The sequence below is a fragment of the Pogona vitticeps genome, chromosome 7 (genome assembly GCF_051106095.1).
Source record: "Pogona vitticeps strain Pit_001003342236 chromosome 7, PviZW2.1, whole genome shotgun sequence".
NCBI classification, from domain to species: Eukaryota; Metazoa; Chordata; class Lepidosauria; order Squamata; family Agamidae; genus Pogona; species Pogona vitticeps.
In genome coordinates this window covers 23,303,210-23,330,397 of record NC_135789.1, presented here as the reverse complement: position 1 = coordinate 23,330,397, position 27,188 = coordinate 23,303,210, and the positions used below count along the sequence as shown (strand labels likewise).

Sequence of the window (27,188 nt, the reverse complement as noted above, 5' to 3'; positions counted from 1 at the left end):
GAAGAATGGGATATGAAAGGAAATAGAAAATAAAGGAATTGTAAGACGGACAGCCCTGTGGGGAGGCAAAAACAGTTTTGATCTCCTTTTTTAAAGGATAGGTAAGGGTTATCCATTGTGTTTTTGTGTTGCTGCTTCTGACCTGGGACAAACCCATGAATCTGTGGCCTCCAAAAAAATCTTGTTCAGCTCTTAACAACTCAAAGTCATGGCTTCCTTCATTGAGTCAGTCGATCTCATGTCAGGTCTTCCTCTTCTCCTACTGCCTTCTGGTTTTCCTAGCGTTCTTGGCCATTCCTAGCAGCCCCGTCTGTGAGGTTGGCTTTGTATATTGGTTGGTCTGTCTAATGGTTTTGTACAGTAGGACTCTCATATCCACAGGAGTCCTGCAATCTGAAAACTATAAAAATTAATTAATAATTAAAATGTATAATTAATTCAATAATTAAAAAGTAAATGAACTAGAAATATGCTTTCACTATGTATTTGCCAGAACTGGCCACTGGAGGGGGACAGAGACCATGCTATGTATTCTTCGTCCTTACATAGAATGGTCTCTTGATCCCTCTAGTGGCCAGTTCTGGTAGTACATGGTAAAAAAATTTTTTTTTCTGGATTTCATAGAATCATAGAATCATCACAGGGTTAGAAAGGACCTTGGAGGTCTTCTAGTCCAACCCCCTGAGGCCCAAGGCAGAAGACCTCACACCATCCTAGACCTCAGACCATCGCGGACAGATGGCTGTCCCATCTTTTCTCGAAAACCTCCAGCCATGGGGCACCCAGAAACATCGGGAGGCAAGCTCTTCCACCACTTCATGGTTCTCACCGTCAGGAAAGGCCTCCTTATTTCCAGATTGGGTCTCCCTCTGACGAGTTTCCACTTTGTTGGTTCTTGTCTTACCCTCAGGCGCTGTGGAGACTCAATCGGTGCCCTCTTCCCTGTGGCAACCCCTCAGATATTGGTAGACGGCCATCACGTCTCCCCTCAGTCTTCCCTTCGTTAAGCTCAACATACTCAGTTATTTCAGTCGTTCCTCATCGGATTTAGCCTCCAGTCCCCTTATCATCTTTGTGGCTCTTCTCTGCAACGCCTTCCAAGGCCTCACAAATCTTTTTTTGTATTCTGGTGACCAGAACTGGACACAGCTCTCCGAGTGCAGCTTCACCCATGTAGCATCGAGGGGTCCTCTCGCTTCCCGTGGTCTTGACGCGACCCCCCCCCGTCAATGCAGCCTAGGGTGGTGCGGGCTGTCTTGCCAGCTGCCGCACATGGCTGTTTTCCCATACTACGTTTAGCGTTTGCTATTATCTGCGGTTTTCAGCATCCGCCGGGAAGCTTGGAGCCAATCCCACGCGGATACAGGGGGTTCTGCTGTATATAATTGGACCTTCCTGCGTCGCTTCCACTTTGCTTCTGCCGAATCTCCTTTCGCCGTCCTTCTGCTGAGAATCCACCGTGCAGGCTCATTTAATCTGTCCCTCCACCTTCCCGACCTGTGTTTTTTTCTTGTCAGGTGTTTATCTCCGTCGATGAGATGGACTTGGCCGAGCAAGATCCGAAGGCCCCGAAAGACCCCTCTTTGACCGACGTCGCCCTCGACGCCCCCACAGTCCTGGCGGCCGCCGGGCAACAGCAGTCGGTCGAGTTTGATTCTCCGGACTCCGGGCTTCCGTCTTCACGGAACTACTCGGTCACCTCGGGAATCCTTTCCAGCATCGACGATGGGCAGAGCCTTTGCTTTGAGGACGGGGCCGAGGAGGAGGCGGGCGGCGACCCACCGAGGCCGGATCGAGGGGAGGCCGACCCCGTCAAAGCCTCTGAAACCCAGAAATCGGCCACGGAGGAGCCGAAGCTCTCTGTGTGTTCTGCTGCTTACACGGTAGGTGGTGGCCGAGCTTCGTGGGGCACATGAGTTGTGGGTGTTGAGCGTCCGGTTGAAGGAAACCTTCAAGAGGTGCCCATGTTACGGGTGTCCCAGTGATCAGACCCGTGATGGAAGTGGGTGTTTCCCTTCCGCTGACCAATCGCGCGGCTGCGTTCGTGTGCCTTTGTACTCAAATGTCCTCAGATAGTGGAACACTGTCCCTCAGGAAGTCAGGTTCACCTCCTCTCTTTTATTCGTCGGTTGACAGTTAAAGACTTCCTCTCGGGTAGATTTTTAAGGATGACATTTGTGTCTCCATGCTTGTTTTTTTGGTATTCTTTTAAACCTGTCTTTTAAATTTTTTAAAAATGTTTTGATTTTTTATCGTATAATTAATTGGTGGATTCGGATGATTATTGTACGTGTAATTGTTTCTGGGCTGGCTGGAGAGCGCAGGGGTGTAGGTCTCCGGCTGCAGAGCCAAAGGTTGGGAGTTCGAATCCCTCACTGTGCTTCCTGGGAGAAAAGCCAGCCCGGGTGGCGTTGGGCAAGTGGCACAGTCCCAGGGTGAGCCCCCCCAAGAGGAACATGGTCAGAGGGGCCCTTGTCCAGCTGATTGGTCCTCTGTGCAGGAAGGCTTGGTTCGTATACATATTTCTGTTGTGTAATTACTAGAACTGGCCACTAGAGGGAGCCAGAGGCCATGCAGTGTATAAAGTTTGCTTTTATCTGTGGTTTCCTGTATCTGCAAAGGGGCTTAGTAACGATCCCTCGTGGATATAGGGAGCCTCCTGTACTCATACATTTTCTTGTCCTCAACAAAAATGGTCCCTTGATGCATCCAGACATCCCGCTGAAAACCCGTGTCATCTGCTTCAAGATCTTTCAAACGACAAGAAATGGGGGGGAAAACAGCCCTTTTTTCATCAGGGAACAGTATTAAGGGAAAAAGTGGTTTTTGAATAAAAGCAGCAGATTTTTATGTGAAATACAAGAGTTTTGTGTGGGGCAGAAACAAAACCTTGCATTTCACTTTAAAAATTTTTTTAACAGATTTCTGTTGTTGTTGGCTAAGATGTCTTAAAATAAGAAAAATATACAGTGGCTCCTATAATCTCACCCAGCAGACAGAACACTTGGAAAATGTCATTTTCACTTTTGACAACAATATAAGAAGAGATTTACATCCTCTGGGTGTATACAGGAGGGCCCCTGCATCTGCGGTCTCAGTATCCACTGATTCACTTAGCCATAATCTAAAAATATTGAAAATATTGAAAAAAATCCTAGAAAGATAAATTTCCAAAGTGGCCACTAGAGGGGGACGGAGACCATGCTCTGCATTCGCTATTAAAATAGTGTTTGCTATAATCCACGTTTTTCAGTATCCACGGAGGGGTTGAAAGCGATCCCCCGCGGATATGGGGGTCGTGCTGTACCGTTTTATGAAATTCTGGTTAGTTTTGTCGTTTTCTGGCGATCTCTTTATTGGAAGGTGTTTGTGTTTACAGAAGCCAAACGTCAAAATCTGTCGCTCTTCTCGTCTCAGATGCAACAATTTGCCACTGCTTTGTCTCATGCCTAGTTTGTGACTCCTCTGTGTTATCTTCTAGATAGAAATGTTGGACACTGTTGCTTTAAATCTGCATAGGATAGATAAAGACGTCCAGCGGTGCGATCGGAATTACTGGTATTTCACCGACGAGAATCTGGAGAAACTTCGCAACATTATGTGCAGGTCGGTTCGACCGGGACCCTGCCAGATCCCAGTCCTGAGGGGCAGGGGCGGAGTCTGGGGGCTCAAGGGGTGGGGCTTGGTAGAGCGAGGCGGAGCCTCAGAGCTGAGGGAGTGGTCACTGGGAAACAGGGCGGAGCCTGGCATCTGTGAAGTGAGGGGCGGGGCTTGTTGGATCAAAGGGTGGAGCCTGGTGGAGTGTTCTTGTTATTATTTCTTGTGGGCAAGCTATGTGTTTGTGTATGCGTGCATTTTTAAAAATATTTCAGTTTAAAGTGAAAAGATACATTTGAATTAATACCATCCATCCATAAGGAAAATTCAGGCTAGACATCAGCCTCACTGAAAACATAGGTGCACGTCTTCTCTGCCTTAATGCCCACCCCACATAAACATGACAACATTGTCCAGCTTCTTCTCTAGTGTCCCCCTGGTGGTGTGGAAGGAGCTGAAGCGAAGCAGGCTTGGATTGTACCCACACCCACAAATGGCCAAGATGCAGCACACAGGGAAATCATTTTTGCTAGCTCAGATCCCATTGAGCTGTACTGGGTGTAGAAGGTTTTGTTGGGTTGAATGGCGAAAGTGTGTAGATTCCAAATTGCCAAGCTAGGAAGAAGTGCACTTAACATATAAAGCACACCTTCCCAATTAATATAGTTCCAAAAAAAAGAGCCCTTTCTTAGCAGAGGAAGCCCTCTCGGTTCTCTGCACGACTAGCTACAAGTTCCTCAGACAGTGCACCCCTTTCTCACTAGCTCAGAATTTTTAGAACCATGTGTGTTCTTTTTTGGAGGGGGGGAATTGCTTGATAATTTCTGGTCTGCTCACCCCACTGCAGTTCAGTTTGTTTGACCAAGATTGGTAGCGGTCATCTTCAAAAAAAATAAGGTGTTCAGAAGGATCAGGGCCGCCTTCTGATCATGAAATGTTTCTCGGCTGTGACTCTTCCTTCCTCTTTCTGTTTCAGCTACGTTTGGGAACATTTAGACGTTGGTTACGTCCAGGGCATGTGCGATCTTTTAGCGCCTCTCATGGTTATACTTGATAAGGGTAAGAAAACCATCTGGTCTCTTTTTACTATCCTTGTGCCGTCCTGCATCAATTTCACATGAAGTGTCGTTTTGTCTCAAGTAATCGGATTTTCTGTGTGTAAAAAAATAAAATCAGTATCACGATGAATTAAAACCAGGGCCAATTCCCCGAGATGTTAGCCTTCAAATAGCCATTCCTAGGCATGTTCAGGGAAAACAACTGGCATCTACTTTATAAGACACATTTTTCTGCCAAGACATATGCAGGTTTTTTATGCAGACATAAATGGACAATAGGGTGCAGGCTAGATTCTGCAGAACCTAGACGGGTCCAACTGGAAGACCATCATTAGATTTTGATTCTTGATTGAGGCCTTTTCTTCTAATGATGCAACTTCTACAAGGTAAACTCGGACGTCTCCCAAAAACAAAACAAAAAACAAAAAAAACCCAACGAAAACCTTCTGGTAGAGTTCAGATCCAATCATCGCTTAATTGGCCGAGTTGGACTGGAAATCTAAATGTGCCTTATACCCAGAATTTTGAGTGGTTGCTTTCTGAAGACCAAAATTCTCTGAATTCTACCTGGAATGTAGATTTGGGGAATTGTAGTAAAAGGGGAGGAAAATCGCCACCTTTTCTACAGCTCTGCTTCCGTTGTTTCCACTGGTGTGTTTCAACTGGTTTGAAACAGGGGAGGTTGTTTGCAAAATGAGAAACCATTTCATTGTGTCTTAATATTATAACTCGTTGGCCCAAATCCGGTCATGCAAGTACGCTTAAAGGCATAACTTTTAGAAGTCATTTGCTTCAAGATGAGAAATTCCAGGCTTAATATGCAACAGATAAAGTCTACAGTATTCTTAATTTGCTTCTAAAAAGTTACACCTTTTGTGTAACCGCACAACAGGATTCTAGCTGTTGTGTTTTCCATGTTAGCATGCTTTTCAGTCTGAGAAAGCAGACTGTAATGCACAGAATTTCACCCCCTGCGATGAATCCGTTTATACTTAAGGAGTTACAGCTCTTGGGGCTTTTGCTGTGATCGTGTTGTGAGCAGGGTTAACTCCTTTGTCGCGTGAAGAGTTGTGTATGATGATATAAAAAGAAAGAAAGGAAAGCAGGACTTGCTTTTGTTATTTGTCAATGGAAAAGCAGATTAATGTAGAGTAGGACTCCCATATCTGCAGGGTATTGGCTCCAATTCCCCCCGCGGATGATGAAAAATGTGGATTATAGCAAACACTATTTTAATAGTGAATGCTATACATAGCATGGTCTCCAGCCCTCTCTAGTGGGTATCTCTGTTAATGACATGGTAGAAATATATTTCTTTAGTGACATTTATAAATAGAATGGTCTCTGGCCCCCTCTAGTAGCCAGTTCTGGTCACTTTAGAAGATTTTTTTCTTTTAATATTTTCAGACCATGCATACATGATCAGTGGATACTGATCCCGTGGATATGGGGGTTCTACTGTATTTTAATTTTTAATTTTTTTTAAGATTGACAACTCACAAAAGCAAACTGCGCTGTTGCTCTCTCTCTCTCATTTTCCTTTCAGATGAGCTGGCTTATAGTTGCTTCACCCAGTTAATGAAAAGAATGAGCCAAAATTTCCCAAACGGAAGTGCCATGGACACCCATTTTGCAAACATGCGATCCCTTATCCAAGTGAGTCTTTTCGAATTTATGTGTGCATTTTAAAAAAAGCTGGGTGGCTCTGTCTTTCCTCTGAAATCTGCACACCCAGACAAGAGAGACGAAACTTTGAGTTAGTGTTGGCATTTCCGGGGAACTTAGTGTTGGAGTGTTTACAATCTCGCATGCTGCCTGTAATTTGTTTGACTGGGAGGGACCGTATTGGGCAGTGGCGACTGTCAATCTGTTCAGCACTAGCCAATTACTCCCTCCCACCTCTGAATTCAAAGGGAACCTCGCCTCTCTGCTGAGTGTTCCATTCCTTTTCTTTAGTCTGTTGGAAACAGTTTTGTTATTTGCTGTTGATCTGTTCGCAACTGTAAGTAATGGAACACGTTTATTCTTCCTCGTTCAAATCTCTTGCAGTGAGTTAGTTATGGGGGCTCTTAAATGCCAGTCAATGAAAAAAGGGTGTGTAGCTCTGTAAGCAAAAGGAATTTGATCAGAAATTCAAAATTCTGCAACACTTACATTGTCTAGAAAGGACAAGCTGGATTCCGAAGGGGCAGAGTTTGTCTGGTGGGCTGAAAATCTCTAAGACCCGTTTCTGTGCCGCGTTTCTCCCTCGTGACCCCCCTGAAACAACGGCAGATGAAAACCACTTAACCGTTTCTCCTTCCATTCAATGTGTCTTCCCCGCTCTGCCTGCATTGTACGCAATGTTTTTTTCCTGGTAGGGTTCGAGACGGTGGCCGGAATCCAATCCACATTTGTGTAAGGTTTTCAGGATTTTCTGCGGCTAATTATGACTAATTTATGAGGCAGATCTTAGCCATTCAGTTTAGCAATACAGTGGTGCCTCGCTTAACGAGCGCACCGTATAACGATGAAATCGCATAGCGATCCGTTTTTTCGGATCGCTAATGCGATCACTCAACGTTTTTTTAATGGGGAAAAATTCGCTTTGCGAAGATCGGTAAGCGTTTCGCTTACCGATCTTCGCAAAACGAACCCCGACGATCAGCTGTTCGGTGGCCAAAATGGCCGCCGGAAGCCGGGAAATGGCCCAAAATGGCCGCGCACAGTGTTTTCGTGCCCTTGTTAAGTGAGGCGAGGGCGCGAAAATGGCTGCCGGCCATCCTGAAGCTTCGCTGAACGGTGAGTATTTGGCCTATTTGGAACGCATTAAACGATGTTTAATGCGTTCCAGTGGAAATTGCTGCCCCGTTCAGCGATGCTTCAGCATAGCGAAGGTTAATCCGGAACGGATTAACCTCGCTATGCGAGGCACCACTGTAGATCCAGGTAGATAACAGAGACTCGCTTGGGAGCAGGGTGGATAAAAATCAATGATTAAAAAAAAATCAATGGATTTAAATTATAATTATAAATTATACCCGCCTAGAGTGGTCGAACATGACCAGATAGCCGGGATAGAAATGAAATAAATAAATAAATAAATAAATAAATATAACTTAATATGTTAAAAACTGGATTTTTTGACATTAATTGGTGGTTTAAATCAAAACCACCCTGCTCAGGAGCTTTGTCCGTTAAGAAGCCAAGCACATTAAGGAAGACTTTCCACAAAACTCCGGTAGGGTTTCCGACCCATCCGTTCAAGAAACGTTTGCACGCCGGGGTTCGCCCGGATGCCCCTTAGGATCTGCCTTTTTCGTTTGGCCTATAAGGCTATCACCTCCGAATGGCGTTTAGAAGGCAAAAAGTTTAGAGTTGGTCTCTTTTGATTGTTCCCAGTAAAAGAAAAACCCAGAGACCCTTCTGTCCATGGAGGAATTGCTGCAGCTGCCCCCCTCCCGGCGCCGCCCCGAAAAGCTGAGCTTCGGCACGAGTTCGAGATCAGACAGCCTCCTCTCTCTCCTGTGCAAGGGGAAGACGGCCTGCTGGATATTGCTAGGCTCCCTCTTTCAGGATTTCTTATCGTCGGCTTTCCTTGGCTGGGGATGATGGGAGATGTATTCCGACTCCCCTCCTCCCCACCTGGTTTGGAACTGGTAGAAGCCATTCCTTAAATATCTCACTGACCTTCGGGTCGCTCTGAGTCAGTGTGGACTTGATGGCACCTCACAATGGCACACATAATGTGGGTTTCGGTAGGGGCACCGGTCAGCTTTTTTTGGGAGGGGTGTCCTGAGGTACTTTTTTTGGACTCCTGCATCCCTCCAAAGCCCCTCCTTTCTGAGGGGAAAAAAATGTCCAAAAAAAGGCCACCATCCGTAGTGAGTTGGAAATCAATACCCCGCCCCCAGGCCAGACATAAAACTGAAAGTAAATGTCTTAGAAAACAAAAACATTCCTTTTTCCAGTTGTGTTTTTTTTTTTAAGAGAGTGTTACGTTTGCATTTTGGAGGCCTACTAAACTGGGGTGGTGGAGGATACGGGCCTGAACTCCAGAGCTTCCTTCAAGAAGCTTTGTGCTTCCGTTGATGCTCGAACTCAAGCCCGGCTAGTGGATGAAGATGAAGACTGGGAATTTCAGAGTTGACCAGAAAAAGGATAATATACAGTTGAGCTAAGCGCAGTAGGATCCCCTTATCTGCGGGATCAGTATCCGCGAGCTTGCTTCTCCACAGTCTGAAAATGTTAAAATTATTTTTAAAAAAGGGCTGGACATGTATAAAGCCACCCACAGTAGCGGCATGTTCAATAATTGGGCGGGGTATACATCTAAATTGTTGTAAGGCACCCAGAGACCTTTGGGTAGCGTGGGCGACATATAAATAAAATAAAATAAATTTCTAAAGGTGAAGTTACCAAAACTGACCACAAGAGGGAGCCAGAGATCATGCTATGTATAGTGTATGGCCAGTGGTTCCCAACCTTGGGCTTCCAGATGTTTTTGGGCTACAACTCCCAGAAGCCTTCACCACCACCTCTGTTGGCCAGGATTTCTGGGAGTTGAAGTCCAAGAACATCCAAGAACATAGAAATATATTTCCATTTTGTCATTACCAGAACTGGCCACTGGAGGGTGCCAGGGGCCACATTATTTTAGAGCGTCCATCCTTAAAATAGCATTTGCTCTTTAAATACTGTTTGCTGTTATCCACGTTTTTAGGCATCCACTGGGGGGCTTTGAACCGATCCCCCATGGATATGGGGGTCCTTCTGCAGTGGAGTTGTACCTAACATCAGTGCCCCGGCGCTTTCTGATTAGCAGGGTCTGTGGCATCATCTGCTCCTCTGCCCCCAGGCCTCCCCATTTCCTCTGATTTTATCTGCAGCCCTGACCACAGCTGGGAGATCAACGGATGGTTCAAGAGAGAGTCCCATGCTACAAACGATCCCTGTTATAATCCAGATTATTTGAGCATGGATCTGTTTGGGATGTGCAGTCGAGAGCCGTCAGATGTACAAAAGACCTGCTCCCCACCCCATTGGTTGAATTTAGACCCATCCGTGCTGCCTTTGAGTTTTGGACCTTCTGCCGTAGAGGCCGGCAAGGAGGACCGTCTTTTCTAAATCTACCATGAGTTAAGCTATGGAACTCACCACCACAAGATGAGTCGATGGGGACCATCTTTGACATCACTGTGGGAGAATGGGATAAACCTCTAGACATGTGTCAGTGATGAGTATATTCTAAAGGGTTCTGCGTCACATTCAGTCTGAGAGGCAGCACTCCATGATAGATCAGATGGAGAATCGTGCAGGATCCGTGCTTGCGGCTTACATTGTGCTTTCCCATTTTCTGACACCGTGCGAACCATGTTTGGTCCCGGATCGGCCTGCCGTTAGATCCAGGAAGACTGTTTGCATGTCCTTACCGGTCTTTTGTAAACCCAACGGCTCTCGGTTACACATTCACGTCGCATACTGTGCTAAAGTAAGTCGCAATGAGAGTTATCCTCATTGGGATCCGTGGAACTAATCAGAGAAATGCCATTGTTTCTCCTTTCTACCTTCATCTTTCCTTGTTCTCGATTTTGTCCGAAAGATTCTGGATTCGGAGCTGTTTGAGCTGATGCACCAGAATGGAGATTACACTCACTTCTACTTTTGTTACCGCTGGTTCCTGCTAGATTTTAAGAGAGGTAAGTTTTTTGATCCTGTTTTTAGCCGAATCAGTGGCCCGAAAGCATCTCACAGCACGTTAAAAGTCTATTCTTTTTAGTATGTGGATATTTACTCTCTCTTTTTAGCTTTAGATACGGTGTTTTAAAGATGTAAGTCACCTCGGATCTTTTTTAAGGAGAAAGGCGGGTTAGAATTATTTCAAGTATATAACTAAAATATTTTGGCCTGGAGTGAACAACACACGGTGGGGCTTTTTGCTCATGTTCTGTATTGCAGAATGCTCCACCTCAAGGAAAACTTGATATTTGGGGATTTTCTCAAAGGAAAGGAAAGGAACGGTTCGATCCTCTGTGTGTTGGCTCACATGGAGGACCCAGCAGTTCAGAGGGATGGGCTCCTAGATAAAATGTGTCCCGGATCCCTCAGTTTCTCTTTTTTTCTCCCCACTCTTACTGTCCTGCTGTGAGGAGCATTGAGCACTTCCATTTTGGAGAGTGGAGAATAGGAATCAGAATTTTACCTTAACCCTTTTAAGATAAATGTTATTAATTTTTCTTCAACATTTGAATAAGCTACTGGTTTTGTTTTTGTTTTTGTTTTTTGTTTAGCTTTTAATAAAAGTAGGAACGCAGTCTCTGCAGGAGATCCGTTCCAAGCCCCCCCCCAAGTGGATGCCGAAAAATGTGGAAGTAACAAACACTAAACATTGCATGGTCTCTAGCTCCCTCTAGTGACCAGTTGTGGTATATACAGCATGGAAATGCATATAAATAAGTACATTTTTCCGTGTATAAGACAACCTGATGTATAAGAAGACCGCTACTTTTCCAACCTCAAATAAGAAAATTTGATTGCTGCTTTCCCTTTTCACTTCCTAAGCCCCGTAAATGTAGGATCAAAGGGCTGCAGAAGTGGGGGGGGGGGAAGCAGCGATCAAAGAGCAGTGGTCCTGCAGCACTTTAATCCCTTCCCCCCTTACTTCTGTGTATAACACAACCCTCAATGTTTAATCTAAAGTTTTTAGATAAAATCCTTGTCTTATACACAGAAAAATACGGTATTTTCTGGGAGAGGTGTTGTTATTTAATATTTTCAGCCCGTGGATAAGCGAATCAGTGGATACTGACCCCATGGGGAGTGGGATCCTGCTGTATTGTGTTTTTAGTGAGGGTAAGAGGCCTCCTTTTTTAAGGAGAATCATGAGGTAAAATGTTCTAAGTCAATAAATAAAAGAAATAAGAGGTGCGGGGCGCTGGCCCTTTGGCCGAACAGGAAAGCCGTGATGGAAGCCTTTGTTTAAAAGCCTTTGTGGAGGAGAATCCGCCTCCCTCCGAGGTGTCACAGCACTCCTGCACGCGAGGAGTCCTCTTAAGGTTTACTCAAAATTGCTGCTCTTGAAACTCTCATTGGGGGGGGAATTAAAATCATGTTTGGCACAGAGAGTGATTTTGGAGCAAAAGGGGAGCCATTTGGTCTCGATTCTCAACTGAAAACTAAAGACATAAAACGTGCCCCCTTTGTAGGGTGTAAAGAGGCAAAAAGGACACCCCCCCCCCGAGGTCTCTGGAGTTTGCCTGTGGGTCACCTCAGTTTTCTGATCCACACAAGCCTGTATTCCCTGCTCTGACCGGCTGGTTTTCTGCCCAGCTTTTCTGCCACTGGGGGTCCTTGTTAGGCAATTAAACTAAATTAAATTATTTTGTTGACGCAGCATAACAAAAAGGATGCATTATGATTGCAACCCAACTAGGATTCGAACCCGTGATCTTCGGCATACCAGCTTGTGTTTTCTTCAAAGCGGGCGTTGCTGTGGACTCCTTGTGTATTTTTTTTAAATTTGGGGTGGGGAGGTGAAGGAAATGTTATTGAGAAGGCTGGGGGAAATGATGGGGGATGATGGATGCCCTGGATTCATGGAATGCTCTTTGTCCTGTTTTTTTCCTCCCTCCCTCTAAGAATTGCTGTACGAGGATGTATTTACAGTCTGGGAAGTGATTTGGGCGGCGAGAAGCATCTCCTCCGAACACTTTGTCCTTTTCATCGCCTTAGCGTTGGTGGAGACCTACCGGGAGATTATCCGCGATAACAACATGGACTTCACAGATATCATCAAGTTTTTTAATGGTAAGTTTGCCAAAGGCCAGTAAGGTGTCACTAAGGTTCAGAATTTTGAATGTTAGGTTTAAAAAACCCCTCTAGCTGTGCAGCAGAAATGCATGGATTTACAGAGCGGAATTGGCTTCAAGTCTCCCATCCCTTATTGTCTCATCAACAGGCACTTACAGTCTTAATAACGGATCATGAGACATTGGTAAGAGAAAGAATAAAACGGTTTCATTTACTCACAGTTCTCAATGCACAAACACGACAGCTTACGGCAACGGGTCTCCACCAACTCGCAGGCGGCTTCCAGCAGATGGTTGTAAACTACACTCTCATGGCACACACTAACTGCCGGCAGAGAGATGAATAGCCACTAGGTGTGGGATTTTTTTTTTTTTTTGAATTACAACCCCCAAATGTCTGCAGTAATTCCCCCCTCAGCCAGTTTTCTGTGGGCTTGATCCAAAAAAAAAAAGGAGCCCTTTCAGATTTCTGTCATCACTTTCAGTTGAGAAATAATGCTTTCTCTCAGACATAATGAAGACGGAGGGAGTGGCTGGCTGGCGGCTAAGCTCTCTGGGAGCTCCAAGGCATTATGGGCCTGGTAGTTTCCTGTCAGGTACCCTGTATGATGCATAAAAAGCAGAGAGACCCCAGGCCCATAATGCCTTGCAGCTCCCATAGCACGTTAGTGCCACTCAGCCACTTCTTGACGTCTGAGAGAAGCTGTCGTTTCTCAGCGGAAAGTGATCTCAAATGTGCGAAGGGACTGAGAGAGTTTCTGCAGATTTCTGGCAGCTGTAGTCCAGGACGTTAGAAAATCCCATTAGCGGGGAAGGAAAACGGTGACATGCTCAGTGACCCAGACTCCTTCGCTGGCCAGGTCAGCTTGTGACCACCCGGACTTGAGAAGCTGCTCTGAAAACGAGGCACGGGTAAAGCCAGGGTGCAATGGGGGGGCGGGGTTCTTTCCATCGGCATGACACCCACGACGTGGGTGATACGCCATCCGGGGCCAAAATCCCAATTTAATAATTAGGCTGGCTAGCTCTTCCGTCATTGTAGATCACAACCGGAATATAACCCAACAGTGCCATGTGGCGAATGCTGTTTTAGGCTGCATTAATGGAAGTATAGTTTCCAGATCCCGCAAGGCACTAGTCCCCCTTTGATTCATCAGTGTTTAAGCCTCACCTTGTGTCCAGTTCTGGACACCGCATTTCAAGAAGGATGCTGAGAAACTGGAATAAGTGCAGGGGAGGGCGAGAAGGATGATGATCAGGGGTCTGGTAACCAAGCCTTATGAGGAGAGGCTGAAAGAATGAGGCATGTTTAGTTCTCTCAGTCTTTCCTCCTCACAGGGCTTGGTTTCCAGTCCCCTGATCATCATCCTTCTCGCCCTCCTCTGAACTTCTTGGTATCCCTCTTGGAGTGCTTATTAACCAGCAGCAACTCCCCAGGGAGAGGTATAGCCATGGAGCCACTGATCATAAAGGAATCGTGTTCTGTAGCCACTGAATGTTCTAATGCAAATTTCCAAATCCTCTCTATCTCTCCTACTGTGCAAGACAACAGACCAGCTTGGTTTGGTTTTTCAGGAAAGAGGGCTCTGAACCGGCCATTCATAACACGCCCCTCGACAGCCCAAACGGTGGAAAAGGAGAGTCACCAGGCACAAGAAAACAGCAGCAAATGCAATTTTTCTGAGTGCATTTTAAGTACTGCTTACGCAGAACCCTATAAACTGAAATCCACTAGTAAGCTGCAACTAGAGTAGGCCCATTGAATCAGTGGGAGAAGAGTTGACTCATCAGATCCTCACTGATCTAATGGACCTTCTCTCATGGTGGATTTCGGCCATAATATTTGAAATCCATGCTGTCTATGAGCTTTTCCCTTAGTATAGAGGGGTGTCCTTGTACATATTGTTATACGTGTATAACACCTTGACTGGGTGTCAAGAACATTCTCTTGGTCCTGCTACTTTCACAGATGCATTTTGACATGGGAGAGGGCCTTCTTGGTGGTTGCTCTCGGAGACTCTGGAACTCACTCCCACTGGAGGCCAGCCGGACCCCACCTTAGCTGTCCTTCCACAATCTTTTCAAACAAGCTTTTAAGGACTGGCTGTCGAGTTTTTAATATATATATTATATTAAATATATATATATAATATAAAAATATATAATATATAATATAAAAAATAAAATATAACTCAACAGCCAGTCCTTAATACAGTCCTTAATACCCCGCTCCATGATGAATCTGCTTAACGATTAGGTTTTTGTGATCGCTTTTGCGATCGCAAAACGATGTTTAGATAGCAAAAAAAAAAGCTTTATGATGATCGGTTCCCTGCTTCGGGAACCGATTTTTTTCGCTTTACGACGATCAAAACAGCTGATCATCGGGGTTCCAAAATGGCCGCCCGTTGTGCAAAATGGCTCCCCGCTGTGTTAGGGACGGATTCTTCGCTCTACAGGAAGCAGAAAATGGCCGCCTTATAGAGGATCTTCGCTTTACAATGAGGTATTTCACCCATTAGAACGCATTAACCAGTTTCTAATGCATTCCAATGGGCTTTTTACTTTCGCTTGACGACAATTTTGCTCTACAGCGATTTCGCTGGAACGGATTAACGTTGTCAAGTGAGGCACCACTGTATGTATATATGGAATGTGTTGCCCTGTTGCTTTTCAATGCGTGTTTTGGTATTGTTTTCGTTTGCTGTTTTAATGTGGTATTGGTTGGATTCTTTTGTAGTATTGGTACACTTCCTGTTTGTGACTTTTAAATATGGTCTGATATAAGCCTCCTTGGGTTCTTTTTAAGGAGAAAGGCCTGGTAGAAATAAAATTCAAAATGAAATAATGTTTAATTAAAAAATATATTTTATAAATGAAATTAAATAAACATTTGCATTTTCTGCCTCCTCCCCCCCCCCCCGGTGCAGAAATGGCTGAACATCACAACGTTCAGGAGATCCTGAAGATTGCACGAGACCTAATCTGCAAAGTCCAGACGCTGATTGAAAATAAGTGACCGGAGATGGGGGGGGCGTGGGGGAAAAGCAATGGACATTTCCTGCAAAAAAAGAGAAGAAAAGAAAAAAAAGAAGGAAAGAAGGGGAAAAAAAAAGCTTCTTGGACCTTTTTGGGGAGGGGAGGTGGGAGAAAAGAGAGCACTTTAATTGCACTTGAAACAAGATGTTTTAACGGCATCTTCCACGTAATGCAGTAAATACTTGAGAAGTTTCTGAAACTTTTTATTTTTAAGAAAAAAAAATACGAAGGAGGGAAGGGTGTCCCTCACCAAAAAATTTTTTAAAAAAAATCCAGGCAAGGAAGTTGAGAGCCCTGAACGTCAGAGGGGCTGCTCCGTTTTTAGTCCGTGTTCTCTTTCGTGTTTTTGCACTTCCCAAACAGTGGACCAACCCTTTAGCGCTGGAGAGGGCCTGCAATGGGCTGTGTGAGGCGTCCCGGCCATTCCTGGCTTTGCTGCTGTCATTTTGCAAAGCCTCTGCCCGTTCCTTCAGTCCCATCCTGGCCGCCCCCTCTTAAGAGACCCTCCGGCTGCCCTCCGGAACCCCACAACCGCCCGTGTATTCAGCTGGGAAGGGTTTACTGTCCGTTTTGCTGGATCACACCCGTTGTGGGGCTGGGCTTATATGTGCCGGGTGGGGACCCCCCATCCCTACTCCCAGGAGAAAGGCTGCAGAGAATGAAATGCCAAAGGTAGGTTTTCCCTTTTCCTTCGGCGTGAGATTTCACCTGTCTTCTCTTTTTGGGAAAGATCGGGACAAACTGTTGTTATTGTTGTGGGGGGGGGCAGGAGACACACACACACCCCAAAATCAAATCCTTGTCGTCATCTGACGAAGGATCTGGGACGGCGGGCCTCCAGGGAAGGTATTCCCAAACTTTTCTACACGGCCCTGAGGACTAGAACCTTGAAGGGGCGGGTGGCTCTGAATTCTCTGGATGCGTGGATGATTTTTGTACTGGGCGGGATGAGGGGGTTATGTGAGGGACACCTCCCCTCTCTGGTGCCCATTTGAGAGGTTCTCAGGCTACTTTTCTGTTTGCTGTGAAACATCGTCATGACGGTGGGGCAATGTTCCGCTCCCAATGACAAACCCCTGAGGCCCATTTTCCTGGGGGTCAGGGGCACCTGTTCACACAGGCATGCGTTCTTTAGGGGACCGAATTCTGCAGCCATCGTCCACATGGCCTGTGCACAGGACGATGGTATACAGACTCTACCCAAAATGGACCACGGAGGTCGAAATGTTGAGTTATTTTTTTCTTCTGTTTGCCTTGGAATGCAAAAAAAACCCCAACATACAAACATATCCTTTTATCAGGAATGTTAACTTTGTGTGTGTTTGTGTGTGAGTGTGAGAGAGAGACAGGGAGAGATAATGCTGGCATGCTTGCTGTTTTCCAGCTACTGTTATTTTGGTCTGTTTTACTTTATTGTGGGAAGATTGTGCGATCCTTGCCGTCGTTCTGCAGGACAGTCTCATGACGACAATAGAGAAGGTTTCTTAATTTGTGTCTCTTTTCGTTCAGTTGAAATGTGATGTCTTAACGATATGTGTACACACACACACACACACACACACACACAATATCCCACCCATGGGCGTTCTTACCATCTGCAATTAATGTTTCATAATGAAAAAAAAAAGTCTAAAAGCTGCATTATGTTTTTGGAGAATGTATTATGCGACACTTTACTGTGTGGAAATGAAAACAAAACCATCACACAAAGACCCATCCTATCCTATCATGCAGCCATGCAACCAAATGAAATGGATCTAACTGTGCACACTTTGTCGTTATCTGTTTATTCTACCAACGTTCTGTATAATGGTATTTTATGAATATTGTGTCCTGCCTTATTTATTTTTGTCACGAGCAGACTCTTTTCCTTATTGCTCGAGAGTTTATTTATCTTTAAAATGCAACCTATGTATAAAAGGAAAATAATAATAATAATACATATTGTCGACTGCTTTTTCTAACGTGTACAGTGTGGCTTTTGTCACTGGCCGATTTCCCAGCTAACGTTCCGTCCTGGCTCGCAAAATTGGTAAGAGAAATCTTTGCCGGCACAACACGTTGCCGATAATCCTGGCTAGCTCTGTGTTTTAGGTCTCCAAGTCCCGTTTCTGCTACCCATTGCAAATTTACTTATTTGTGCATTTGTTTAATGAGAGCTCGGGAAACCTATTAAACTCACAGCACATTTTGGCAGCCCTGGAAACCCCCGTCAGCATGCCGTTGGGGTGTCTTACACTCCTAAGCCTTAAAAATTGAAATTGGGGCAATCCTGTCCTCCACGGGTGAATCAAGGGATTTTTTTTTCCCCAGTTGGATTGTCGCTCCTTTTCAAGGTGCTGGTTGCGTTCCTGGCCAAGCCCCCCGGCCATCAACCCGCACTTCTGTTTTAAGATGCAGCCGTTGGGCCTCGAACCTTAACACCTTTTTGCTCACTGTGAAGCAGCAAGAGGATTGTGGCGCAGAAGAGGATGTTTTCAGAGGCGTATTGACGAGTGGAACAGCCCGGATGGAAAAAGGTGGTCTAATGATAGAATCCCGGAATGATGGAGTGGGAAGGGCCCCTCGAAGGTCATCCAGTCCAACCCCCTGCTCAAGGCAGGGATCCAGATCAAAGCAGATTTGATGGAGGGTTGTCTAAATTTCCCTTGAAGGCCTCCAGCGTTGATGCACTCCACACCACCTGAGGTCATTGGGTTCTCTTGTCGTACTGCTCTAACAGTTAAGAAGTTTTTCCTGATGATTCAACTAAAATCTGGCTTCCTGTCACTTGAGCCCATTATGACACGTCTTGTACTCTGAGAGGATCAAAAAACAGATCCTGCCCCTCCTCTGTAGGACCACTTTTCAAAACTTTTTAAAGTGCTGTCGTCTCTCTCCTCCGTCATCTTTTCTCAAGGCTAAACAAGCCCCATTCTTTCAACCTTTCCTCATAAGGCTTGGTTTCCAGCCCCCTGATCATCATCCTCACCCTCCTCTGAACATGCTCCAGTTTGTTGGCCTCCTTCAACCCAGGACTCGAGATGAGGCCTAACCAGTGCCGAATAGAGGGGGACTAGTACCTCACGGGATTTGGAGACTATACTTCTGCTAATGCAGCCTAAAATCGCATTGGCCTTTTTTGCAGCCACACCACACGGTTGGCTCATATTCAGCTCGTGATCTACGACGACTTGCAAGATCCTTCTCACATTTGGTTTCTTTTTTCGAGGTGCAACACTTCGCACTTCTCCCTGTTGAATGTCAGTCTGTTGTTTTCGGCCCAGCCCTATCTGGATCACTTTGAATTTCTTTCTGTCTTCCAGGGCATTAGCTATTTCACCCAATTTTGTACCATACGCGACTTTGATTAGCATTCCCTAGTCATTAATAAAAAATATTGAAGAGCACTGGACCCAGGACTGAGCCTTTGAGTATGCCACTTGTGACCTCCTCCCAGTTAGAGAAGGAGCCATTAATCTTCACCTTCTGAGTACGATTCTGTAGCCAATTATGCATCCACCTGATAATTGCTCTATCCAGCCCACATGCTATTAGCTTATTAATTAGGAGATCATGGGGCACTTTCTCAAAAGCTTTGCTGAAGTCAAGATATACTACAGCTACAGCATTCCCTCGGTCTATCAGGGAGGTGACCTGATCAAAAAATGAGATAAAATCAGTTTGGCAGGATTTGTTCTTGACAAATCTGTGTTGGTTTCTAATTCTTACTGCCTTGTTTTCTAGGAGCTTGCATAATGAGCACTTTAGGATTCTGTTCTGGAATTTTTAGGTCCTCCCTGAGCTTTTTGTAAAGCCATTCTGGCGTCTCTCTCTCTCTCTCTCTCTCTCTCTCTCTCTTTTTTTTTTTTTTTTTTTTTTTTTTTTTTTTTTTGCTGTTTCCCACCTTTTTCCCCCCTTGTCGGAATTGTTTTCAGTTGCGCCTTTAGAATTTCCTGTTTTAGAAACTCTCACCCTTCTTGGACTCCTTTTCTTGTTAGGATCTCCTGCCATGGGACCTTCCTCATCTTTATTCTGAGTTCATTAAAAATTATTGTTTTTTAACATCCAGCATATCTATATGTGTGTGTGGCTCCCTTCTGCTCTGGTTTCCTTGGAAATGAAGAATCCTAGGAGAACAGAGACCCTCTCGCCCAGAGTTCCCCTTCCTGCCACTTCCTCCACCACGTCGTCTCTGTTGGTTAGAATCAAGTCAAGGATAACTTGATTTAGTTTCTCAGGTTTCTTTCTCCGCCTTTTGTAGGGGAAATGATCAGCCACACAAAGCCAGTAATTTATTGGAAGGGCCAGACTTGGCAGAATTTCCCTCCCAACAGATTTGTTTTTTTCTGTCCTGGATTGAGAGATCATTAGCAAACTCCAACTACAAAGTTCCTTTTTTCTACTTCTTCGCCCCAACGACATTGATCCAGATGCTTCCAATGGGACAACCCATCTCCTCCTCCTGTATTTCTCTGCAGAAATGCATATTTTTGACACAAACTGCTTCACCTCCCCTTCTATTGTTTCTGTTCTTTTGAACAAATTATCCCTTTCAATTGCTGTATTCCAGTGATGGGAGTCGTCCCTCCAAGTTTCATTTATTCCGATCAAGTCACATTTATGCTTCTGAACTAAGATTTCTCATTCTTCTTTGTTTTCCATACTCCTGACATTCATATATAGACACCGGAGAGTGTGTGATTTCTGGCCTGCTTTTTCTATGAGCATTTTTATGAATATTATTATGAAAGTTAATGTTAATATTGATCCCCATTAGAACTGATAAGTCTCTAAGGCTTCATCTCCCCTTAACTCTCTGCTTGGGTTTCCCTCTCGCTTCCCGTTCAGTTCGAAGCCCTCCTGATGATGCTCTTCATGCTGTGGCCAAACACATTCTCCCCAGTCCTTGTGAGGTGTGAGTCCGTCTTCTAAGAAGCTTAGCCCGTGATCCCAAAAACCGAATCCTTCACTTCGACACCACCTTCATAGCCGGTCCTTCACCTGGAGAATTTACCTTTCCCATTTTATTCCTCTTCTGAGTACGAGTAGGAGGGATGAGAAAACCATCTGAGGTCCGAAACTGTAGAGTTTCCTTCCCGGAGCTTCAGAGTCTGGTGAGATCTCTTCAAAGTTTCTCCTGGCTGTTTCGTTGGTTCCCACGTGGATGAGACGAAGGAGATGGATCCCTGGCTTTCAGGAGTGATGGCAATCCTTCTGTCCCATCCCTAGTCTGTGCTCCGGGGAGACGGGCACGCCCGACGAGGGTCCGCTGATCTTCCGGACATACTCATTCCCATCCCACGCAAGAGGGGGGTCTCCTGGTGCAACTTCTCATATTTTTTGTAGGGTGTGGGTTCAGGGCCTCGGCTGGGCTGAGTTTCGGTCCCTCTCATATCCTCCTGCGAGGTCTCCTCTTGGGCTTCGTGAACTTGCTGCCTGCCAGAGTTCTCGCCGAGAAGCTGAAAGCGGTTTCCCAGTTCCACCGATGAAGATCATCTCCTCCTTTAGCTCTTCATGGCGGCTCTTTTCCATGGCGCTTCCTTCTGCGGCGGCTGCTGTTCAAGAGTTCTGCCAATCTCTGCTTCGTCTTCCCTTCTAGCCCTATGTGTGGCTACTCGTTGCCCTGGTCCTCTCAAGTTGCGCTTGCTGCCCGTGTACGCCATGTTACCCTCCAGGCACAAAGGCAAACATTGCACAGCCTTTGCAGGTCGCCACAACAGAAGAACTCTCTCTTCCCTCCATACTCCCTGTTATTTTTTTTCGCTTTGATCTATTGCTCTACGAATACCCTTTCCCCCTTTTATTTTGTTACCCTTGAGCATAGCTGGGAAAGTCCACTAACACAGAACTATTTCCAAAAGCCCAAACATTTTTTGTTAAGGGCTTTCCCCTTAGCCAACCTTGTGGACTGGAATTCAGAATATAAAGATTTCTCCCCCACCCCTTGGGTTCATCAACGCACCACGATGGTTCGTGCATTAATAGTGCGGTTCTGTTATTTGATGCTTGAACACTAGGTGGCAGACTGATCCCGTTGCGAGAGGCGCATGTCATGCGCCCGGTCAAAGGCCGGCTGGCCAGCCCTGCCCTTTTCCAGCACACGGGATGCTCTCCTCTGGGTTTCCTTTATCCAGCAAACAGCCACTTAGCCTTCCCTGAGCTTTGAGACCCTCCCTGTATTTCCTCCGGGGTGAGCTTTTTGGTCTCAAGGGGTCTCCTGCCCACTCATCCTCTGCACCAGAACACTTTCCCAAGGCACCTGCAACTTCGGAGCCCTCTGTGGCCTCTCTTTAGCGCACGGCGGGGAACTCCAGGCCCTCCTCCGGCTGGTGTCGGAACTGGAACTCCTCCCCTGCAGCCCCAGGTGGAGGATCATGGGTGGTGTAGTCGTCCCAATGAAGCACCAGGGGAGTACGACGCGTTTCAATGATTTGGGCAGGCACAATGAAAACAAGCTTTCCCACCACACCTCCCGTGATCTCCGGGGAGTCGAAATACGCCGCGCCGCCGGAAGGCACACCCCGGAACAGCCCACGGGGTGTTTTGGAGGAATCGTTAATGCGTGCAAAGCAGCGCCTTGTTTTCACAAAGGGCTCAAAACGGTGAGGGCTCGCTCGGGAAAAGAGGCGTCCAACTTCTGTCAATAAATGCACGGCTGGGTGAAAAACTGTAGAAGAAGGTGGACAGAGGTTTACATTCACACACGAAGACCAAAAAAGCAAAAAAAAAAAACAAAAAAAACCACCCACCCACACATACACACACACACACACACAAAAAACACCCAGGCCTTGTGGCATGTAAGAGTCTGGCCCCAAAGCGCTTGCCGGACCTCCACCTCATTTCCACTGTAGGATAAAGGTCTGTTTTGCAGACTTCAGAAGGGCCCGCGGCAGAATGGAGGGGGTGAGCCCCTGGAAGGCCAACCTGCTGAAGTCCCCCCCACACACCCCTGAGATGCAGGAAGGGAAGCAGAGGGAGGTTTCGGAGACACGGACCCCCACAGCAGATATTTTCACAGGCCTGCTAGGCATTTCTGCCCAACCACTACTAATAGCAAGGAGGACTCATGGAGGGTGGGGAAGAACGCTCTGCCCCATGGGAGCCCTCCTTGGCTGAGGTAGCTTTCCCACGGTGTATGCTCTTGCCCCCAAGAGCTTTCAAACAGACAAATTGGGTGGGGGTTTGGCCCCATCTGCCCCTCCATCCCAGAATAACCCTCCCCTCAAGAGCATCTCTAAAATTAAATTCAGCTCTTCAGCTCCAAGAGAATCATTGTGTTGATTTCATTGACCTCGAGTCAATTATATCCTTCAATGGCTGATAAGAAGTCTAGGTGTTGTCTAAGAACAGAGGAAAGATAGAAATCCCCCCCCCAATCTGAGAAGCACCACATCTCCTGCCCAATCAAGTAGGGCTTGGAAGATCTGCCCCACAAGTAGGAGCTGGCATTCAATGCCCCTCTCCTGTTCTGTATTTAGGCCGCTGGCTCTTAGCCTCAGCTTCTCAACCCAACATGACCCTCTCCTTAGAGAAGGAATGAGTGCCTGGGAACCTTTACGTGTTGTTGAACTTCAGTCCCCTGCACTCTTTTAACTGGCAGCACAAACGGTGGTGGATGATGGGAGTTGTAGCCCATGTGCGGTGTCCATGCCTGCTTTACACTGGCAGGGGCAGCCTTTTTTTAGGGGGGGTCCCATGACGACAACAGTTTGGCTTAATTAAGGCAGTTTAAAAAAAACCATGTCTCCTTATGCTGCACAGTCCCCCCCCCCAATTTGGTTTGGGGCCTGATTATCAGCTCCAGAGGGTCTCCTGACTGAAGCCAGAGCGACTCCAAATCCAGGGACCGATTCTGAAAGCCAGCGCATCGCCGTGCAACGGAAAACCACCCAGGACTGGAATGTTTCTGGGTGGGGACATGAAAATCTGGAGATATAAAAAAATCCTTGAAATGCAGGAAGGGACCCTGTGGAGTCCTCCAATGGGAAGCAAAATGGCCAAATCTAGGGTCCCCCCCCACACTCCTGGCACGTTTTGGGTCCACTTCCACCAAACGGAAGAGATTCGTGCCCAACCCCATTCCATTTGCAAGCCGGCATGGAAACAGTTTTGTCAAATTTGCTTGATTTCACACACACACACCCGGGTGCCAAAATCGGGCCCATCGCTTTGACCCCGATCCGTCTGAGCGAGGTCAGGGTGTCATCCTGTCCTTCAGCCCCAGACGGCCGTGGCTGGTGTGTCTGGCCACCGATTTCTCCCCTCCTAACTCCTGCCTCCCAGCTCCAGTTTGCCCGTTTCGCCGTGTCTTAGCAAAGCCCGGAAAGCCGGTTGGGGGAAGATGAGAATCCATTTCTATTAGAGCCGCTGCAGGAAGTGGCGGGTCCCATCCATGCCGCCGTGGCTGAAGAAGCCCCAGGTTCTGGTGCAAACGGACCACCCCTTGTCCCCAGAGCTTGGAAACATTGCCCTGACACTACAAGGCCTAGCATCCCCCAGCTTCACATACGGTAGCGTCCCTTGCTCGCTAAGATCACTAATGGCTGCCTGGGGCTGCCTTTATTTATTTTAGGATTAATCGAAAATAGGTTTGCCTCCCCCTTTCTCGCACTCAAGGCAGCTCACATCCTTCAACGACCATGTTGAAAGTTTAAAACAGCACGTATACTCCACACGAAAACGGATCAGACAAAGGCCACAGTAAAAGATGGTCAACAAAAGCAGTACCCAAAAACGCATTCAAGAGCAGCAAGGTACAAACCATCCATTCAAAAACCCCACTAAAAAAAAACAAGAAATATCTATTTACACAGTGGGGTCAATTCCAAGCCCCCACAACCTCGCAGATGCTGGAAAATGTGGATTATGGAAAAATTCTTTTAATAGCAAACACTATACAGTACAGTACATGGTATGGTCTCTTGGCTCCCTCTAGAGGCCAGTTCTTGTCATAACATCATGGAAATGTACAGTACAGTATTTCTACTAGTTGTGGTCCCCAATCTTGGCCCTCCAGATGTTCTTGGACTTCAACTCCCAGAAATCCTAGCCAGCAGAGGTGGTGGTGAAGGCTTCTGGGAGCTGTAGTCTAAGAACATCTGGAGGGGCAAGGTTGGACACCACCAGCCCCTACAGTGCCCAGTTCTGCTAACATCATCTTTAAATATAGTATTTCTAGGCTTTTTCTTTTAATACTTGTAATATTTTTGGCTAAGTAAGTCAGCGGATATCAATTCTGTGGATATGGGGGTCCTATGGTACATATTTCCACAATGTAATTACCAGAACCGGCCACTGGAGGGAGACATAGACCCTGGTATATATCAGGTTCTCTATAATTTGACTTTTTTTCCACCGGGGGGGGGGGGGCATGGAATGGATCCCCTACGGATACCATGCTCCTACTTAACCAAAGTGAATCTTGTGTCTTGCATTTTACTGTGAGAGTTTAAAATAGTTTTGATTAACAATTACACGGAACAACATTTAAAGCCATTCCATACTTACCGGGCTGCTGTCTTCCCCCAAAAGGCAACAGATTGGCTTGATGGCAAGAACTGATGAAATCGGGCAAGAGTGATGGACAAACCCCAAGAAAAATACTGTATCAACAGACTGAGGTATCTGTGTGCTGTGTGCCCTTATCTTCCTCTCTTTGGTCAATTATTCAGTTCTGGTTCCCCAAAACTTTAACCCCTCCACAGCGGTAACACGCCCAAAGCAGCTTCCATGTTTTCATTCTTGGACCCCATGAAGTCTAAACTCTGTTCCAATGTTCACCTTATCCAGCTACATGGCATTGCGGTTAAACCGCAGTACTGCAGTCAAGCCTCTGCTTATGATCCCCAATGGGCTCAGGTAGCTGGCTTGAGGTGGACTCAACCTTCCACCCTTGCGTCTACCCTAGAGTCTCCTAAATGATGCAGTGGTATTAAAAGCAAAGTGAAGTGTGCTGCTTATAAGGTAGGACTCCCCCGCATCTGCAGGGGATCAGTTCTAAGAACCTCCGCGGATGCTGGAAATTGTGGATTGCATGAAACGCTATGGGAACACCAAACGCAATACACAGCATGCTCTCTGGCTCCCCCTAGTGGCCAGTTCTGTGTAACCTCATCTTTATTAGTACCTATTTCTAGGGTTTTAAAAATATTTTTTATATTTTCTGGCCTTGGATAAATGAATCAGCAGATACCAATTCCGTGGCTACACAGTTCCTACAGTAGGCTGCCCCATAGTGCCTAAAGCATTATTTTGGAGGCTTAGAGGTTAGTAACGCAAACTACATATTGCCACCACCTTTCCACCCAGTGAATTTACTGACCTCGGAAGGATGGACGTCTGAGTCAACCTTGAACCGGCTCCCTGGATCGAACTCAGGCAGTGAGCTGAGTCTTTGCTGCAGCACTGCAGTTTAACCTCCGCACCAGAAGGCTCTTTTGAATTGGTTAGCACTTTTAACCACCTTGCTTGCTTTCCTATGGATTCCTGGAATTCGTAAATCAGTGGGCTACTTAGAATCTCAGCACCCCGATGCTTCCGATTGCAGAAGATTTTAATTTGCTCCCCAAAATCCTGTAGAAAGGGGTCACGGGAACAAAAACGGCATCCAACAGGGAGGATCCGCGTGGGTCCAGGTGCCGCCACAGCCACGGTGGAGATCTTTCCACCAGAACTGAATCCAGCAGCCTGCCCAGAGGGTGCTTCGGTGCAACGCTGACCTGTAAAAAGCAGCATTATTGCACGATCTTACCTTTAAGTGAAAAAGAAATTACAAAAAGGGGAAAAGAAACTGGCAAACCCATCATCACGCCCCCGAACCACCTACAAAATGCGGGACACAACGTGGAAGGATGAGAACCACAAAAGCTGTGAGTAGTCGGGTGTGTTTGTTTGTTTTAAAACCTTTTATTAGACAGAGGGTTTCCTTAAAATGCCGCAACAAGTCACAGTGATCAGATGTTTTTCATGGTTTTTTTTTTAAAAAAACAAACAAACTGAAATGTAAATATATTTGTAAGGAAAATGCGTCATGTTTAGCTGTTGTTTCTTTTTTTCTTTTTTTAAATATGGGTTTACCCTGGTCCACCAAACCATCTGTCTTTGAAAGATGCTTTTTTTAAAAAAAAATTTTTTTTTAAAGGATGCTCTGTCTTCTTTTCACGGAAAGGAAAAGAATCTGTGTTAATGTCGTGTCTAATATTCCTGGGAAGGAGAAAGAAAAAACAACGAACCCAAAACACAGCCTCATCAAAGGCCTTCCTTGATAACCATATTTATATATATATGTAGCTACAGGCAGGTAGATAGATATATATATATATTTCTATGATTTCTTCTTTTTCTTCTTCTTAATCTAGACAAAGTCTCAAGAAGGCGATCAGCCGTTTAAAAAAAAAACCCTACAAAGAAGCGACACATCAAAAAATAAAAATAAAAAGGGGGAGGTGACGGTAGTGGAAAACGATACTGAAAAGTCTTAAGAACGTTATTATAGACGTGATTTCACTGATTACATGTAAAAGGGGGGGGGAAATAGTAATAATCAGGTGAAGGACTGTTTGTGAAATGTTTTTTTTTTCTCTGATTGAGGGGAAAAAATTCAAGTGCAGAAGCAGCCCCGGGTTTTTGTAAATTTCTTTTCCTCCTCCATGGCCAGGTTGCTTAAAATATATCAGAAAAAAAGGGGGGATAAGAATGGGTGGATGAGGAGGGGGAGAGTTGA

The 27,188-nt window shown here is 45.9% G+C and overlaps 1 protein-coding gene and 1 long non-coding RNA gene across 6 annotated transcripts in view; one reads left to right on the top strand and one right to left on the bottom strand.

The window, feature by feature from the left end:
• SGSM2 (small G protein signaling modulator 2) overlaps positions 1-17,441 on the top strand; it is a 102,705-nt gene extending 85,264 nt beyond the window's left edge. For all 5 annotated transcript variants that reach the window (XM_072978305.2, XM_072978304.2, XM_072978307.2 and 2 more), the window contains 7 exons: positions 1,518-1,883; positions 3,482-3,606; positions 4,574-4,656; positions 6,202-6,311; positions 10,237-10,333; positions 12,273-12,440; positions 15,373-17,441. In XM_072978305.2, the coding sequence (XP_072834406.2) occupies positions 1,518-1,883; positions 3,482-3,606; positions 4,574-4,656; positions 6,202-6,311; positions 10,237-10,333; positions 12,273-12,440; positions 15,373-15,461 (1,038 nt within the window). In that variant the 3' untranslated portion in view covers positions 15,462-17,441. The remainder of the gene's footprint in view (positions 1-1,517; positions 1,884-3,481; positions 3,607-4,573; positions 4,657-6,201; positions 6,312-10,236; positions 10,334-12,272; positions 12,441-15,372) is intronic.
• LOC144584071 (uncharacterized) lies at positions 4,610-7,110 on the bottom strand. The gene is made up of 2 exons (XR_013538100.1): positions 6,810-7,110; positions 4,610-4,749 (listed from the first exon to the last, which is right to left on the bottom strand). It is a non-coding gene; the product is annotated as an uncharacterized LOC144584071 (long non-coding RNA).
• Positions 17,442-27,188: the final 9,747 nt, after the last annotated feature.